The sequence below is a fragment of the Callithrix jacchus genome, chromosome 13 (genome assembly GCF_049354715.1).
Source record: "Callithrix jacchus isolate 240 chromosome 13, calJac240_pri, whole genome shotgun sequence".
Taxonomy (NCBI): domain Eukaryota; kingdom Metazoa; phylum Chordata; class Mammalia; order Primates; family Cebidae; genus Callithrix; species Callithrix jacchus.
In genome coordinates this window covers 5790636-5809776 of record NC_133514.1, presented here as the reverse complement: position 1 = coordinate 5809776, position 19141 = coordinate 5790636, and the positions used below count along the sequence as shown (strand labels likewise).

Genomic DNA, 19141 nt, shown 5'->3' with positions numbered 1-19141 from the left:
TTCTATTTTTCTTCTACCTGTTAAAACTTTTGATAACTGAAATTTAGCAGAGTTTATTTGAGAAAAGCGATATGGGCAATCAGGCAGCTTTCTAATACAGGAAAGGTCCAGAAAGCTCCAGCCAACAATGTGGGCAGCAGCACTGATAGAAAAGGAAAGGGGCACGGGGAGGCAGCTGAAGGGGCCACCACTGGGCACCTGCCTGACTGGGACATGGTCTGACCAGTCCAGGGCCTGTGATTGGCCACTGTGATCAGCTGAGACTAAGCTGTTATAAGAACATTCTCTTGAGGGGAGTTGCAGTTTGTTATGTACTGAATGAGGTTGCAGTTCACTGTGTAGGAATTCAAAGTAGAGAGGCAACTCAAAGCCAAATTTATTATTTAAGTTCTGAGACACACGCAGAACACACAGATTTGTTACGTAGGTATACATGTGCCATTGTGGTTTGCTGCACCTGTCAACCCATCATCTAGGTTCTAAACCCCAGGTACATTAGGTATTGTAATACCTAATGCCCTACCTCCCTTTGTCCCTTACCCCCAGATAGGGCCTGGTGAGTGATTTTTGCCCCTCCCTGTGTCCAGGTGTTCTCATTGTTCAGGTCCCACTTATGAGTGAGAACATGCAGTGTTTGGTTTTCTGTTCCTGTGTTAACCATTATTCTCAGCAAGCCGAATTTATTTTCACATATTATTTTCTTGAGGTCTGATGCCCACAATAGCAATAAAATTGATACTAAAGCTTGTCTCTTTCTAACAATCAGTAATGCATGAACCATGAAAATGACTTATCCATAGCATTAATTGGTGAATTACCAATAAAACATGCTTTTTCTGTTGAACATAGACCATCAACAATTTTATCATTGTTTAATCAACAGGATATTAATAAGAAATTCACAACTAAATCAGAGAGAATGTTTTCACCTGTGAAGCCTTGTGGTCACAGGAAATTTAAAAATCAAAGTTTGCTACAGATAAGTGTTATATCTTATTCATAAAGAACTTTCAAACTATAAAAATATATTAAGATATTTTTGTAGAAATTGTAGCCTACAAGTAATAGTTGAAAGATAACAAGGAATAAAATAAATTTGTTGAGTTTCTTTTAAATGAATATTCAGAAGTATCAAGTTGCTGTGGTATTATTCTCTTGGACCTGAGTAAAACTGGTATTTTACTTAAGAGCTCTTGACCATAATTTGCATGTGATATACTGAAGAGCAAAAAGAAAAATCAGTAAAACAACATAATTCAGGAAAGAGTAGCAGAAATTATTTTTTTAAATAAGCAAACTTGCCTGAGTCCTTCCCCCCCTGTGAAATCGCATCCTGCTTTGCAAGTTTTATAAGTTTATAAATTTGTATATGCTTGTTCTCTATAGCTGAGAACTCTGAGTTTCTGTAACACAGAGAAGGCTCTAAGAAATCTCCAAGCAGGCTAAAATCCCACCTTTCAGGCACTGTGGCAGCAGACAATAGATAAGGCCTGTGCTAGAATCCTTGAGCTCTACATGTAGCAGACATGTGGGTTACAGAGCCACAGTCACATGTAAGCCTAAGTTAGGTGCCTGTCATCGTTTGTCAAAGTGCCTTTGTTCTACACCTGCAAACCTGTCTTAGCACCACTGTCTCCTTCATGTATAAAAAGTCAAGCCCTGTCTTTGTTAGGTGCTCAGCCATATTGGATCCGAATCTGAGCTGGGCTGGGGTGCCCCTAACATAAACTCCTGCAACGTCAACGATCTCTGCAGTCTCAAAAATTCTGCAACACTTTTGGAGGCTGGTCCAGGATTGGAGATGATGGGCTTGCTGTCTCCTTTATCTCTGGAGGCCAAGGCCCCAGGCCAAGGGAGACCCAATACCTTGGGTGCCACCAGGAGGCTTTTCCCAAGAAGGAGATTGGCTCTCCCAAGCCCCAGTGTTCTTTCCAGACAGCACAACAGAACCAGGACAAGGCTGCAGAATGCTCTAGGATCAGCACATTTTAGAAACAGCAGTAAGACAATTGAGGATTGAAGAAGGCGAAGGAAAAAGGGAAAAGAGGTCCAGAGCTTCAGTCACCTTCTGGGGAAGTGACTAATAGCCCGACCTAGCAGGGCTGGGAGAAGGATCTGCCACTCACCTTTTCAAGTGAAACTCAGCTAACCGGAACCTGATAAACTCCAGGGAAGTGATTACTAATCCAACACAGTAGGGCTGGCAGAAGTGAGGGTGACTCAGTGATTCAGATGAGAAACTCACATACCCATCAACACTGGAAGCGAGTGGCTTGCTAGGCTAACTTAGTAGGGAAGCCTAGGGGCAGGAGTGGAAAACTGGGAAGGAGACGTGTGTGAAAGTGCATGAAAGAGACAGCTCTGGCCGGGCGCGGTGGCTCAAGCCTGTAATCCCAGCACTTTGGGAGGCCGAGACGGGTGGATCATGAAGTCGAGAGATCGAGACCATCCTGGTCAACACGGTGAAACCCCGTCTCTACTAAAAATACAAAAAATTAGCTGGGCATGGTGGCGCATGACTGTAATCCCAGCTACTCGGGAGGCTGAGGCAGAAGAATTGCCTGAACCCAGGAGGCGGAGGTTGCGGTGAGCCGAGATCGTGCCATTGCACTCCAGCCTGGGTAACAGCAACGAAACTCCATCTCAGAAGAAAAAAGAGACAGCTCTGGGAGGAGCCAATGCGGGGAGTGACATGTGGAAGCTGCAAATCCTTTAGTGTGGACTGCATGCTCAGAGCAAAGTATGGTGCTGGCCCCAGCCAGGGGCCATCCCACATAGGGCTAGCAGCAGTTGTAGGGAAATAAGGTATTCTCCTAGCTAGAGCGGTGTCTGAAACCCCCCCTCCTACCTGGATCAGCTTAAGCAGCCCGAAGTGAGAGTGATTGTGCATCCCAAGGAAGGAGATGGGAGAGAAGCTGTCAAAACCTGCACATTGGAATGCATGTTAAGGAACTTTAAGAAGGGTTTTGGAGGAGATTACGGTGTCAAACTGACTCCTCAAAGATTAAGAACTCTGTGTGAACTAGACTGGCCTTCTTTCAACATCAGGTGGCCCACTGAAGGGACAATAGATGGTGAGGTGGTTGGCCACGTGTGTAGAGTAGTAACTGGGGTCGGTGGACACCATGATCAATACCCGTACATTAACTCCTGGCTAAACGTGGTCCAATTAAATCCCAAGTGGCTGCAGCCCTACCAGGCAGTGTACTGTGAAACTTCAGCGGCTCGAGCAGAGCCAACGTTTGTACAGGAAACCGCAGAGCCCCTCAACCAGAAAGCAGGGGAGGGAGAACTGGAAAAACAAAAACCGGTCCTACAGGCCCCTCCAAAGAAGAGAGAATGACCACCCCTTTCTGTGCCAATATATCCATCCTTGGCTAATCTAAGGCCAGGTGAAGAGCAAGCAGCTGAGAATCAGGTTCAGACAGAAGAGTGAGGAACAAAAAGGCATGTCCATGGAATTCAGGGAAAAGGAAGAGGCAATTCCCCTAGCCGACTGTGGTCTGGCCACGCCTGAGCCTTACAAATGCTTCTGCAGGAAACTAGGTCCCAAATTTACCATGATGCCAAGTCAGAGGCAGAGAAAGGCTGTTTACCCACCAGTCCTCCTCCACCACTGACCTCCTAAATTGGAAACAGCATATTCACTCCTACATGAAGAAACCCCAAGCCATCAGTTTTAATGCAATACATTTTACCCACAACCCCATGAGGCAGATTTCCAGGAGTTCCTGTTAACACTGCTTAATTCAGAGAAGCAGCATAGAGTAACCCAGACGACTCTCCAACACCTGGAGAGAAACGCCCTGGCAGGCACAGTTGATGCCTGCCGATATATTGAGGAACATTACTCAGTGACAAATCCCCAGTGGAACTGCAACGCGGCAGAGGGGTTACAATACCTGCAGGCATCGGGGCGGGGGGGGGGCACTTCTAAGTGGAATCAAGGCAGGAGGGAAGGATATGGGAAAAATTTCAGAGGTTCGTCAGAAGGCAGATGAGAGCCCAAGTGAGTTTTATGAGCGGCTCTGTGAAGCATATTGACGCTACACCCCGTTTGACCCAGAGGCAGCAGGAAATTAATGCATGGTGAACGTAGCCATTGTTAGCCAGGTGCAGAGTGATTAACAGAGGGAAACGCCAAAAGCTGAAAGTGTTTGAAGGTGCGACTGCCACTTAGCTCATACAGGTGGCCCACAAAGTGTCCTTTAACCATGAGGAGGTGGCCAAAAGAGAAACGGATTGAAAGCTTAAAAGGAAAGCAGATCTCCTGGCCAAGGCTCTCACAGAAAGGGGGGCGAATGCAGCAAGAGGACATGGCTGAGATCTTGGGCAAGGGAGAGGTTTAACCAGAGAGAACTTTGAAAAATGACCTAGACTAGAGAGACAAGGATGCAGCATGCAAAAATAAAGGACACTGGTAAAATGACACAGAAAAGGATGCACCTGACAGTAATGAAAGCCAGAGAAGGGCTCAAGAAGCTGACCTAATTGGCCTGGTGGGGGCCAAATGCTATAAGGACTGAGACAGACTGGGCTCCATTTCTCTAGGAGCCTATGGTCAGGACAAAAGTAGGGGCCAAGAAATAAATTTTGTGGTAGACACAGGTGCTGAACACTCAGCAGTAACTCAACCAATTGGGCCATTAACTAAAATGTGTGATACTATAATTGGAGCCACAGGAGTGGCAGAGAATAGGCCCTTTTGCCAGTCAAAGAGGTGTGTTTTGGGAGGATGAGAATTGCAGCGTGAGTTCTTATACCTCCCAAACTGTCCAGTTCCCCTGCTAGGGAGATACCTGCTCCAAAAGCTGCAGGCTCACTTTCCTTCAGACCAAAAGGTAATGTGACTTTAGATCTCACCCAGCCAGCAACAATGGTGCTAACTCTATGCCACAGGCTGAGGAGTGGAGGCTGCACACTAGGGGAACACAAGGGCTCGACCCTCCCTTAACTCCAGAAAAAGCCGCCATACTAGTCAGGCTAACAGAGGAATTTTTGGAAGTCTGGGCTGAAAACCTGCCCGGCTGACTATAAACCATGCCCCAGTGGTAGTAGAGCTAAAACCAGGTGCCACCCCTGTCCGGCTTCATCAATACCCTTTGCCTCAAGAAGCTGTTGGGGCGTGTATGGGAGCATAAAAGCATGGTAGACCAGTAGCATGTCAGTCCCTCTGGAATATTCCACGCCTGTTGGTGCTGATGCCAACACTGATTGGAGGAATATATGACTAGAGAGCAGTGTGAGACTTGCGAGCTGTAAATGGGTCTACAGTCACTGTTTGCCCCGTAGTGCCAAGCCCCCATCCATTAATAAGTCTAATTGTGGCAAACGCAGCCTAGCTTACAGTCCTGGATCTAAAAGATGCCTTTTTCTGCCTCTGTCTGGCACCAGTAAGTCAACCATTATTTGCTTTCCAGTAGGGCAATTTCCAGCTCACTTGAACCACACTTCCACAAGGGTTTAAGAACTCTCCTGCAATCTTTGAGGAAGCATCAGCAACAGACCTCAAAGCTTCCATTCCTCTCAACAAGGAGTGTGTCTTATTTCAGTGTGTGAATGATTTTTTGCTAGCAGCCCTTACCCTAGAAGATTGCCACCTAGGAACACAAAGATTACTCCACCTATTATGGAAGGCAGAATATAAAGTGTCAAGGAAAAAGGTCCAAGTCTGTTGAAAGAGAGTTAGCTACCTGGGGTTTCACCTAAGCCAGAAAAGCAAAAATTAGGATTACCTCAAATGAAGGCCTTCCAACCCCAACCTGCAGGTGACACATAAGAATATTTTCAGGGGCAGCAGAGTTCTGCTGTATCTGGATTCCAAACTCATCACTCATAGCAAAGCCCCCCTTTGGGGAACTGAACAGGAGAAGGCATTTAAACAAGTTAAGTAGGCCTTAACTGAGGCCCCTGCTTCAGGACTACTGGACACGGCCAAGCTTTTCTTCCTGTATGGACACGAGCAGAAAGGAATGGCCATCAGAGTCTTAACCCAAGTCCTAGGATCTTAGCACCACCTGGTAGCCTATTATCCAAGCAACTTGATGTAGTGGCATGAGGACGCCCACCCCCCACTGTCTTAAGGCATTAGCCACCACAGTCACGCTGGTAAAGGGAACAGATACACGAACCCTGGGGTGGCATTTAACTGTGCAAGTGCTGCACTCAGTTTTAACCTTAACGCATCAAACAGGATGCCACTGGCTGTTAAATCCAAGGATGATTCAGTATCAAGGGCTCTTATGCAAGGACTCCTGCATAACTCTAGGGACTGTAAAATCCCCCAACCCAGCCACCCTGCTTCCCATAGAACTGGGGGCCCCACTCCATGACTGCATAGAAATAATAGATGAAGTATTCTCTAGCTGGAAGGATCTTACAGATCACCCTCTCCAGGACCCAGACGTAGAACACTTCACTGATGGGAGCAGCTTCATAGAGGCAGGACATTGGAGGACTGGATATGCAGTAGTAACTTTGGACTCAGGCATAGAGGCCCAGTGCTTGCTAACAGGAACATCAGCCCAGAAGGCAGAATAGCTTTAACCAGGGCATTATTACCGGCAAAGGGCAAAAGAGCCAACATTACACTGACTCTAAATATGCACTTGCCACCTGCGTGTGCATGGAAGTATCTGTAAATAAAGAGGGCTCTTAACAGCCCAAGGGACGAAATATCCAGAAGAAATCTTGCAGCTTTTAGAGGCAGTATGGGCACCAAAAGAAGTGGCCGTTAAACACTGTAAAGGCGACCAGAGTACAGCAACACTGGAAACGGAAGGAAATGGAAAAGCAGACAAGGACGCTCTGGAGGCAGTCCTGGGTGGTGTCCTCCCATCCCACACAGAGGCCAGGAAGGCTGCCTGTGCCATGGCCCTCCTCCCAGAGGCACTGTGTTCCGACTCCAAATGAAAAGGCCTGGTTTGCTTAGCAAGCTGGGAGCTATACTAAAGAAGGATGGTGAAAGTTTGCAGATGGGAAGTTAGCCATTTCTGAAGTATCAGCCCCTAGATTTGTAAAACAGTTCCACCAAGGAACTCATATGGAAAAGACAGCATTAGAAGCCTCGTTAGGGTGCCACTGCTGTATGCCATAGCTCACTGTCATCTCCCAGGCCATTTGTAAACAATGCTTAGCGGGGACCCAGAACAACCCATGGCAGGGGCCAACCCGGCCTCAAGGAATTCAAGAAGTAAGGGCAGCACCTTGTGAAAATGTTCTTGTGGATTTTACAGAGCCGCCCTGGGCAGAAGGCTATTGCTGTGTGTTGGTGTTGGTCTGTACCTACTCAGGTTGGCTAGCGGCTTTCCTCACCAAGGCAGAAAAGGCAAGAGAAGTAACTAGAATATTACTACAAGACATTATCCCCAGATTCGGGCAACCTTCCACTATAGGATGAGACCCAGCATTTGTAGCTGAAATTGTCGAGAACCTAACACAGCTGTTAAAAATAAACTGGAAATTGCATACTGCCTACTGCTCACAGAGCCCAGGAAAGGTTGAGTGTATAAATTGAACACGCAACTATTAAAGAAATTCTGCCAGGAAACCATCTGCTGTGGGATCAGGTCTTGTCTGTGATCCTCCTTTGAGTCAGGTGTACCCACACCAAACCAACTGGGTATTCACCCTATAAAGTTCTGTTCAGCCGGCCACTCCCAGTCATAACGCAAATTAAAGGGGACACCACAGAGCTAGGAGAATTAACTCTGAGAAAGCAAATACAGGCTTTAGGCATAACTATGCAGGAAATACAGGGTTGGGTTTGAGAAAAATTACCTATCAGTCTAACGGCTCCTGTGCATCCCTCTAAACCCAGGCATTCAGTCTGGGTCAAGAAGTGAAACCCACCCTCACTGGGGCCACCATGGGATGGGCCCCATACTGTAGTGTTGTCCACCCCGGCTTCTGTGAAAGTTGCAGGCATTGGACCGTGGATCCACCACAACAGGCTGAAACCAGCAGCATCCCAGGAAAAGTAGGCCAGTAAGCATGATCCAGAGCACCCAATCTGACTAATTCTGCAACGAGACCAAGCTACCTGCAGGAGCAGCAGCCCTGCCCCAGTCACACAACCAGAAGCTGACTAGACCATGCACGGCCAAAGCTTGAGGAGTCATCCAGAGTAAATGTGAATAAAAATCTGCAGCCTAATTGCTATCTTAGTATTGTTAACCATTGCAGTTACTATGCTGTCACGTTTAGCAACCCCTGTGTTTAAGAAGATTGGTCCTGCCCTGGGTGAATAAAAATCTTCAGCCTAATTGCTATCTTAGTATTGTCAACCATTGCCTTTACTATGCTGTCACGTTTAGCCACCCCTGTGTTTAAGAAGATTGGTCCTGCCCTGGGTGAATAAAAATCTTCAGCCTAATTGCTATCTTAGTATTGTTAACCATTGCAGTTACTATGCTGTCACGTTTAGCAACCCCTGTGTTTAAGAAGATTGGTCCTGCCCTGGGTGAATAAAAATCTTCAGCCTAATTGCTATCTTACTATTGTCAACCATTGCAGTTACTATGCTGTCACGTTTAGCCATCCCTGTGTTTAAGAAGATTGGTCCTGCCCTGGGTGGCAGCAGGAAATGTTAGTTTTTACTTTATTATTGTCAACACCAATACCTGTACAAAGGAAGAGAAACCGGGAGAAGAATGTACTTACTGCCTGCAGACTACTAGGATTGGGAACACAGTAGTTAAAACCTTACTGTATCAAACACTGTAAGTGTGCAGGGACTCAGTTAGGGGCTTGTACTTACAATCAGACCATTTATTCAGTTTGTGACCCAGGCAATGAGCAACTCTATGTGTGTTATGACCCCAAGTTAGAGCCTGGAACTTGGTTTGACATCTGAGATAAGTCAATAGAGGGGGACTGATTAAATCAGACCAAAGTCTCCCTTTCCCACGAGAAAAACATAAATGTGTACATTAATTTCTGTCAAACAACATTCTCATGGACAGCTTGGCCTAATAAGTATGTGATAGCACAGGATGTGACACTTACTGTTACAGAACCAATCCCGATTGCTGGCGTCCTAATTGCTTAGAAACATACTACTGGTATTGCCACACAGGGACACATCTCCCAGCTGTCAAAAAACCACCACCAGGCCGGGCGCGATGGCTCATGCCTATAATCCCAGCACTTCGGGAGGCCAAGGCGGGTGGATCACGAAGTCGAGAGATCGAGACCATCCTGGTCAACAAGGTGAAACCCCGTCTCTACTAAAAGTACAAAAATTAGCTGGGCACGGTGGCGAGTGCCTGTAATCCCAGCTACTCAGAAGGCTGAGGCAGGAGAATTGCTTGAACCCAGAAGGCAGAGGTTGCGGTGAGCTGAGATCATGCCATTGCACTCCAGTCTGGGTAACAAGAGTGAAACTACGTCTCAAAAAAAAAAAAAACCACCACCAAAGGAAATCATGTTTATGAAAATACTAACAAAACAAAATTGTAAGGCTAATGGCTGCCACCCTGTAACCTTACAATCCTTGAGCCAGACATGCCCATGTGGACCACAGGCTACTGTATCACAATGCATTTAAGTCATAAGAAAAGAGTCACCTTATGTATTACTAAGGAGCCTCGGAGCTATCCAGCTCAACACCATTTCTGAGTTTTCAAGTTATTTTATGAAAATGATTAAAAAACTAACCAGGAGGTTCTTGAATTTCCTCCAGTAGCCAGTAAGCTGTTTGCTCAACTAGCTGAAAGTATAGCTAATAATCTAGGTGCTTCCTCTTGTCGTGTGTGTGAGGGTACCAACATGAGAGATCAGTGGCCATGGGAAGCAAGAGACGTAATGCCTCTAGAAAACGTGACTTTAACCCCTACCTTCCCCAAACCAGCCCCCAAGTGCTCAAGCGTCTGGCTCTTAAAAACTCCCACAGTCGGGAGGTACTGTATTGCCCACTGGGGGAACATCTTCGCTAACCCAGTAGGAAAATCAGCTTCTTTAGGGCAACAATATTATAACCAAACAGTGGAAAAAACTTTGTGGGGGGCAGAAATAAACAAGGTAAAACCACCTGCAGGTTGCCACTCTACAACCCATTTTCTCACCTCCCAGCTTTAAACCACTCCTGGTACCAACTTGAAACACCCAATACTGGCAGCTACCCATGGTCTTTATTGGGTTTGTGGGCAGCGAGCATACCGGCAATTACCAGCTAACTGGACAGGAGCCTGCGTCCTAGGGACAATCGGATCGTCCTTCTTCTTACTCCCTTTACATCTAGGAAAAACTCTAGGATACCCTGTTCATGATGAAGTGAAAAACATAAGCAAAAGAAGCATAAATATCTGAGGAGGTATAAAAATAGGAGACTGGAAAGGCACTGGCCACCTGAAGGAATTACTCAATATTCAGGGACAGCTCCTTGGGCACAAGACAGGTCATGGGATGCCATACGCTTCTATATGCTTCATCACATCGTAAGATCACAGGTGGTGCTTGAAATCGTTACCAAGGAAGCTGCAGACGCTTTAGATCTGTTGGCTGCACTATCCACAAAAATGAAAAATGCTATTTACCAAAACAGACTAGCTTTAGATTATCTCGTGGCCCAGGAAGGAAGTGTATGTGGAAAGTTTAACCGAATGAAAAGGTTGTCATGAAAATACCCGCGGAAGTGCCAAAGTCGGGGCATGTCCCAGTTCAAACCTGGAAATCGGGATGGTCACCAGACTCCCTCTTTGGAGGTTGGTTCTTATCTTTCAGAGGATTTAAAACACTAACAGGTGGGTTTGGGCTTATTCTTGGTAGTTGCTTGATGCCTCTCCTTTAGAGCATACGGTCAACCATAAAAGCAGCAGTAACTAGGGAAACCACCTCCCCAGTAATGGCCTTAACTAAGTATTCACCTGTGTCTCAGGAAGAAAACCTATCAACACCGCTGCTCCCATAAGCTGCCTGGAGGCAATGGGCTTATCAGACTTACAGAAAACTTGCCTTAAGTAAACCAAAACAGGACCCAGAGTGACTGGGTGAAACATGTTAACCAACAGGACCGCAAACACAAAAGACTACATCCTCTTTCAGCATCCTATCTAGCCCCAGAAGATGGCTGGCTAGCCAATGACAGGTAAGATTCCTCAAGGAAGGGACAACCTAGGACAGGCCCATTCGCACAGGGGAATAAAGGCCAAGGCAAGAAAAAGGCCCTGGCACTATGCCTGATTGGAGGTACTAAAGCACCTAAATGAGAGCAACCACGAAGCCTGCCTACCCTCCATTAGCCGTCCCGAGGTAAAAGAAAGTAAAACTTTGGCCTAAAGAATCAAGGTGCAACTTACATAAAATGCCATTAAAAACATCTGTCCTACCCAAGTACTCTCTCCTATGTGTAACTTAGTACCATCTTGAAAGAGGAGAGCATTACAGTGCTGCATTCTATTAAAAGTTTACTCATATAAAACACACCAAAGCGGGGGATGAAGAGGGAAAAGAAAAACTGATAAAACATAATATAAAAATAAAATTAATGCAGGAAAGAGAAGCAGAAATTAAATTTTTCTTTCATAAACAACTTCCCTGAGTCCTCCCTTCTCCTGTGGAATTGTATCCCGCTTTGCAAGCTTTTTAAGTTTAGAACTTCTTGTATTCTTGTTCTCTGTAGCTGATAACAGTAAATTTCTGTAACACAGAGGTCATAAGAAATCCCAAGCAGGATAAAATCTTACCTTCTAGGCACTGTGGCAGAAGAGAATAGACAAGTCCTGTGCTAGAATCCTTGAGCTCTACATGTAGCAGACATGTGGGTTACAGAGTCACAGTCACATGTAAGCCTAAGTTAGGTGCCTGTCATCGTTTGTCAAAGTGCCTTTGTTCTACACCTGCAAACCTGTTTAGCACCACTGTGTCCTTCGTGTGTAAAAAGTCAAGCCCTGTCTGTGTTAAGGGCTCAGCCATTTGGATCCAAATCTGAGTTTATTTAGGTGTACACTTAAAATAAACTCCTGCAGCCTCAGCGGTCTCTCCAGTCTCTATAATTCTGTAACAATCCTGGCAATGCCAATGATTTAAACTTGAGGAAAAAAAGTAGATTTTTAATGAAGGATATGTAAAGAAAATTTTTAAAATACTCTTTGAAGGGTATGCAAGTGAAATTTTGCACCAAAACTAAGAATTTGACTCTGAAGTAAGGTAGAGGTAGAGGATGTACAGAAGAGAAGAAAACCTAATGAGCTGCGGAGGTTCAGTGTAGACACCCTCAGGGAAGGGTGTGTGAAAGAGAGTACAGACACTAGGGGAGGTTCAGTGTAGACACCCTCGGGGAAGGGTGTGTGAAAGGCAGTGCAGACACTAGGGGAGGTTCAGTGTAGACACCTTGGGGAAGGGTGTGTGAAAGGCAGTGCAGACACTAGGGGAGGTTCAGTGTAGACACCCTCGGGGAAGGGTGTGTGAAAGGCAGTGCAGGCACTAGGGGAGGTTCAGTGTAGACACCCTCGGGGAAGGATGTGAAAGGGAGTGCAGACACTAGGGGAGGTTCAGTGTAGACACCTTGGGGAAGGGTGTGTGAAAGGGAGTGCAGACACTAGGGGAGATTCAGTGTAGACACCTTGGGGAAGGGTGTGTGAAAGGGAGTGCAGGCACTAGGGGAGGTTCAGTGTAGACACCTTGGGGAAGGGTGTGTGAAAGGGAGTGCAGACACTAGGGGAGGTTCAGTGTAGACACCTTGGGGAAGGGTGTGTGAAAGGGAGTACAGACACTAGGGGAGGTTCAGTGTAGACACCTTGGGGAAGGGTATGTGAAAGGCAGTGCAGACACTAGGGGAGGTTCAGTGTAGACACCCTTGGGGAAGGGTGTGTGAAAGGGAGTGCAGGCACTAGGGGAGGCTCAGTGTAGACACCTCGGGGAAGGGTGTGTGAAAGGGAGTGCAGGCACTAGGGGAGGCTCAGTGTAGACACCCTTGAGGAAGGGTGTGTGAAAGGCAGTGCAGGCACTAGGGGAGATTCAGTGTAGACACCTTGGGGAAGGGTGTGTGAAAGGGAGTGCAGACACTAGGGGAGGCTCAGTGTAGACACCCTCGGGGAAGGGTGTGTGAAAGGGAGTGCAGACACTAGGGGAGATTCAGTGTAGACACCTTGGGGAAGGGTGTGTGAAAGGGAGTGCAGACACTAGGGGAGGTTCAGTGTAGACACCCTCGGGGAAGGGTGTGTGAAAGGGAGTGCAGGCACTAGGGGAGGCTCAGTGTAGACACCCTCGGGGAAGGGTGTGTGAAAGGCAGTGCAGACACTAGGGGAGGTTCAGTGTAGACACCCTCGGGGAAGGGTGTGTGAAAGGCAGTGCAGACACTAGGGGAGGTTCAGTGTAGACACCCTCGGGGAAGGGTGTGTGAAAGGCAGTGCAGACACTAGGGGAGGTTCAGTGTAGACACCCTTGGGGAAGGGTGTGTGAAAGGGAGTGCAGACACTAGGGGAGGCTCAGTGTAGACACCTTGGGGAAGGGTGTGTGAAAGGGAGTGCAGGCACTAGGGGAGGCTCAGTGTAGACACCTTGAGGAAGGGTGTGTGAAAGGGAGTGCAGGCACTAGGGGAGGTTCAGTGTAGACACCCTCGGGGAAGGGTGTGTGAAAGGGAGTGCAGGCACTAGGGGAGGTTCAGTGTAGACACCCTTGGGGAAGGGTGTGTGAAAGGCAGTGCAGGCACTAGGGGAGATTCAGTGTAGACACCTTGGGGAAGGGTGTGTGAAAGGGAGTGCAGACACTAGGGGAGGTTCAGTGTAGACACCTTGAGGAAGGGTGTGTGAAAGGGAGTGCAGGCACTAGGGGAGGTTCAGTGTAGACACCCTCGGGGAAGGGTGTGTGAAAGGCAGTGCAGACACTAGGGGAGGTTCAGTGTAGACACCCTCGGGGAAGGGTGTGTGAAAGGCAGTGCAGACACTAGGGGAGGTTCAGTGTAGACACCTTGGGGAAGGGTGTGTGAAAGGCAGTGCAGACACTAGGGGAGGTTCAGTGTAGACACCTTGGGGAAGGGTGTGTGAAAGGCAGTGCAGGCACTAGGGGAGGCTCAGTGTAGACACCCTTGAGGAAGGGTGTGTGAAAGGGAGTGCAGGCACTAGGGGAGGTTCAGTGTAGACACCTTGGGGAAGGGTGTGTGAAAGGGAGTGCAGACACTAGGGGAGGTTCAGTGTAGACACCCTCGGGGAAGGGTGTGTGAAAGGGAGTGCAGGCACTAGGGGAGGTTCAGTGTAGACACCCTCGGGGAAGGGTGTGTGAAAGGGAGTGCAGACACTAGGGGAGGTTCAGTGTAGACACCTTGGGGAAGGGTGTGTGAAAGGGAGTGAGGCACTAGGGGAGGTTCAGTGTAGACACCCTCGGGGAAGGGTGTGTGAAAGGCAGTGCAGGCACTAGGGGAGGTTCAGTGTAGACACCTTGGGGAAGGGTGTGTGAAAGGGAGTGCAGGCACTAGGGGAGATTCAGTGTAGACACCTTGGGGAAGGGTGTGTGAAAGGCAGTGCAGGCACTAGGGGAGGTTCAGTGTAGACACCTTGGGGAAGGGTGTGTGAAAGGGAGTGCAGGCACTAGGGGAGGTTCAGTGTAGACACCCTCGGGGAAGGGTGTGTGAAAGGCAGTGCAGGCACTAGGGGAGGTTCAGTGTAGACACCTTGGGGAAGGGTGTGTGAAAGGGAGTGCAGACACTAGGGGAGGTTCAGTGTAGACACCTTGGGGAAGGGTGTGTGAAAGGGAGTGCAGGCACTAGGGGAGGTTCAGTGTAGACACCTTGGGGAAGGGTGTGTGAAAGGCAGTGCAGACACTAGGGGAGGTTCAGTGTAGACACCTTGGGGAAGTGTGTGAAACGGAGTGCAGACACTAGGGGAGGTTCAGTGTAGACACCTTGGGGAAGGGTGTGAAACGGAGTGCAGGCACTAGGGGAGGTTCAGTGTAGACACCTTGGGGAAGGGTGTGAAACGGAGTGCAGGAAGACACAGTTTTCAGGCTTCTGATATGAGTGACTAGACACTACTTACAGATATGTGAATCTGTACGCTAGGGTAGGAATTTGGAGGTTGCAGAATGCTGTGTTTTTATTTGAATTCCGTATTCCCTCGCACACTTCTGTCGTCAGATTTTGCCACATTATTGCATTGGGTCAAGATAAAGGATATTCTTTGTGACAGCCTTATTGAGAACAGCAGCAAATCAGGGCCCATTATTCCCTGGAAGCTATTGGCATTGTTTGTGTGTGAATGCAGGTGAGCATGGAGTCACAGCTAACAAGACTGGACATTTTTTACCATGCCTCAGGAAAATGGTCTCACATTCTCTTGGTTTGTATTATTTGGAATTTCTCCTCCCAAATTACATCATCATAGAGTATTCAAACTCCATTTTTTGTATGTCCTCTACCTATCATTTTTTGAAAATATTGTCTGCATCAACTTTTGGAAATCTCCAGTCTTCAACTCTCATCTTCCAGTTAAAAAAGGACAAGATGAACTTTAGTATTTATGCAGTCCTCACTTTTCTTTCTACTCTTAATTTCCACTCATACAGGATCAATTCCTCTTTCTGTGGCAACATTTTTTGGCAGGCTATTTTTTCAAAGCATACCCACATAAAGATATATACATATAAAATACGTATTATATACACATACAGTATCTAATTTGTCACACACTGTACTAAAAAGATTGTGAAAAGACATTAAATGAACCTACAGCGTAGCCGTAAAAGAGATGTAAGCAAACAAACTAGCCTAAGATAATTACAAACCAAACCGAAGGCCATTTTCAGGACCAGCCCGGGCCACAGAACAAGACTTCATCTATATAAAAACAAGAAAAACAAATAAACAAGCAAAAACCAAAGAACAAAGTTGAATTGTTCTTGCCAGAAATACTTTGTAAAAGGTAGTTTATGTTATCAAAAACAATTCTAGAAGCACGCATTTTTGATGAAATTAAATGCATTTTATTTGAAATATGCAGTGAGATTCACGTTGAGTTATGAATTTATAAGGTTAAAGCTTTTAAGGACTTTTGAGAAATGAGTTTTTCCAGAAATTCTAAGAGTATTTTGGCTGGAGAAAAATGTTTTTCTCATTGGATTAAACATTTGAGTATTCATATAAATTTAGAATAACTGCTTCAACTAAAAAAAAAAATTTGAGAGAAATAAACCTAAGGATTACTTTTAAATTAGCATTTTTTTCACATTTTAAACTTCATTGTTATTGTGATATCAAAAAGGCCTATGTTTTTCAGTATATTTTTATAGAGCTCTTGTAAATTACTGAGAAAAAAACTGAAAAAGATTTTTGTAAACATTTTGGTTATGCCTGACTCAATTATAAGAATCTCGTATAGAATTTGAATGTAGGCTGGGTGCAGTGCTCACACCTGTAATTCCAGCACTTTGGGAGGCTAAGGTGGGTGGATCACTTGAGGTCAGGAGTTCAAGACCAGACTGGCCCCCATGTCGAAACCCCATTTCTCCTAAAAATACAAAAATTAGCTGGGCATGGTGGTGGGCATCTGTAATCCCATAGTCCCAGCTACTTGCGAGGCTGAGGCAGGAGAACTGCTTGAACCTGGGAGGTGGAGGTTGCAGTGAGCCGAGATCATACCACTGCCATCCAGCCCTGAGGCCTGAGAGAGACAGCAAGACTTTGTCTTAAAAAAAAGTAGATTTAAATGCAAAGTATCCTACTATGATTCTGAAGAAAGCTATGGTCTCTCCAGCTAATTCTTCCTAGCTCAATACATTCATCAATTTGATCAATTTTCTTGGTGGTAAATTGTGACAGATGACAGTTACTGATGCTTCATAATTAGAGAATTGATTGTGGTTTCTAATTTTGTATAATTTTAAATCATCTTGTACTTTTCAAAAAATATACACTAACATATAACTAAGACTTTGCATGTATTTCAGTATATTTACGAAGTCCTTGAAGTCCACCCTGTTGTTACTGCTATTACAATTGTTACCACTGGCTCTTAAGTAACTGCTATCTTCTAGGCCCTTTTCTAAGGATACGAGCAGATGGTCTCATTCGAGACTTGTTAAACATTGTACTGAACAGTTTTAGAAATACATAGTACCTATGTATTTCTGTATGTTTCTATAGTCAATGATATATAGATATATATGCATGTTTCATAGGGAGAAAGAAATGAAGGCATCTGATTTTCTGAAAATTATTTTCCCAGCTGGTTTGCAATTACACAATTACTATTCTGAGTTCCTCCAAGGATATTGAGGGAAATTATATGTAAGATTTTTATTTGCATGTGCTCATTACCGTCATGAAAATTTTCATCAACTCCAGTGAGCCATATACATCCGTGGAAGTGATTTACCCCTTTTACAGTTCAGTCTGACTGCAGGCTTCCCAACACATCTGTCATGAGGCAGTTGAATGCATTTTACATATTGGATCATTCCCACATGACTATGTGGGTGGTAAGGAAATGCTGAGATAATATGTGACGGCGTCGACTTTGCCCAAGAAGATCCGTTTTCTATAGCAAGACCTTGCCATTCACAGCAAGCATGCTCTGACCTTTTCCAAAAAAAGAAAAATGATGATGTGCTATATGTTTCTCTTCCAGCGGTCCCTTGCCCCAGTATTGAAGCTCAGCTCTCAGAACATGTCATCTGGAGGCTGGTTTCAGGATCCTTGAATGAGTTCGGTGCTCAAGTACTGCTGAGCTGCAGTCCCGGTTACTACTTAGAGGGCCGGAGGCTCGTGCAGTGCCAGGCCAATGGGACGTGGAACATAGGAGAAGAGAAGCCAAGCTGTCGAGGTGAGCAACGAGGGATGCACCCTCAAATGACACGGCATCCTAGGTTCTTCTAGATGCCTGCTGTCAATGGTGAGCTCCTCCAGGGGAGCCATCATCTATCATAGTCCTGTAGATCAAAAGTACAACCAAATGGCATGTCTTTCCATTACAGTGGTGAATTGTATTGTCATGTGACATACTTAAACCACACTGCTGCTGGATTAGGCATTTGATGTTGTCTTTTACTTGTTAACGATCTATTTTTCAAATGTTATTTCAAATCAGCTCAAAGACAAATACAAGCCTATGTGTAAAAAGGTAACGCTTATTCCATAGACAGGCTATTCAAGAGTTCTAATTAGGATCTTGGGAAATAGTATTAATGCTGAAGATACTGTGTTCTCAAATAATGACTGTCTTGAAAAAGGAGATGATTATTCTCTTAGGTACAAGGTAAGCAGATAAAGCTTTGAGTTTCACATCAAATATGAATAAACAGAAAAATTTTTAAATGCTAGTATTGTTCAGAGCCCTCTGATTCAGATGTATCTAATATATAATCTTTACTTGATTGTACACAGAAAATTAGGCATAAAAACTAGTTAGAATGGTGTACATTTTATAAAATACAGATTAGTAAGAATACATCAGAGTAAGAAACAAAAAAGACAAAAGCATGAATGTTTCACTATCTTTGATAATCTTAATTCAACTTTTAACAGAACAAATGTTAATGAAACACAGCCCACAGACTCTTCACCAGGAACACAGAGATAAATCAGGAATACTGCTGACCTCAAGGAGCTTAAAGTTTTCATAATCATAACAAACATTGTCCCTGTTTCTCCAAGATAGCCCTGCCTGAAGCCTGTTTTCCAGGGTGCTTATTAATGATTTCTTGTCCCTCTGAACAGTGTCCTGGTTTGGGCGGTTAATGACATAGTCATTGAGGTTGCATTGGCATTCCTCTCTCACACCTTTGCCATTTAGCAAATGCCCCACTTCCCCACATCCTTGCCAGTAATGCACAGATGTCTTCATCCTTGCACGTCAGTTTGTCACCTGGAGATTCCAGCATTATTACCAGTAAGGAGAGATTAGGAGAAAGAGTCAGGAACCGAACCTTTGACCTATTTTAGACTCTTCCAGCCAACGTTTTGTCTATTTCAAACCAGAAATAGGATCTTAAAAAACAGACACCTGTTAACTCCTGAGGGGTGGGGTTTTACAAGGGGCTTCTGCAGCTGCCACAGCCCAGTACAGCTTTTTCTTGTCTTTCTAATTTCCCAGGGATGCCCAGCTACGGGGTCCTTGTCTTCCCAGAACAGGGTCATGCTAACTGGTATTTGCTGTGCGACAATCTTCCATGCTCACAGCTCAAAGACTGTTCCAGAAGAATTTTCATGTAC

General features: G+C 45.6%; 1 protein-coding gene across 4 annotated transcripts in view; it reads left to right on the top strand.

The window, feature by feature from the left end:
• Nucleotides 1-19141, top strand: part of CSMD1 (CUB and Sushi multiple domains 1) — a 2142320-nt gene that overhangs the window by 2042698 nt on the left and 80481 nt on the right. For all 4 annotated transcript variants that reach the window (XM_035269622.3, XM_017963591.4, XM_008979004.5 and 1 more), the window contains one exon: nucleotides 17559-17753. In XM_035269622.3, the coding sequence (XP_035125513.3) occupies nucleotides 17559-17753 (195 nt within the window). The remainder of the gene's footprint in view (nucleotides 1-17558; nucleotides 17754-19141) is intronic.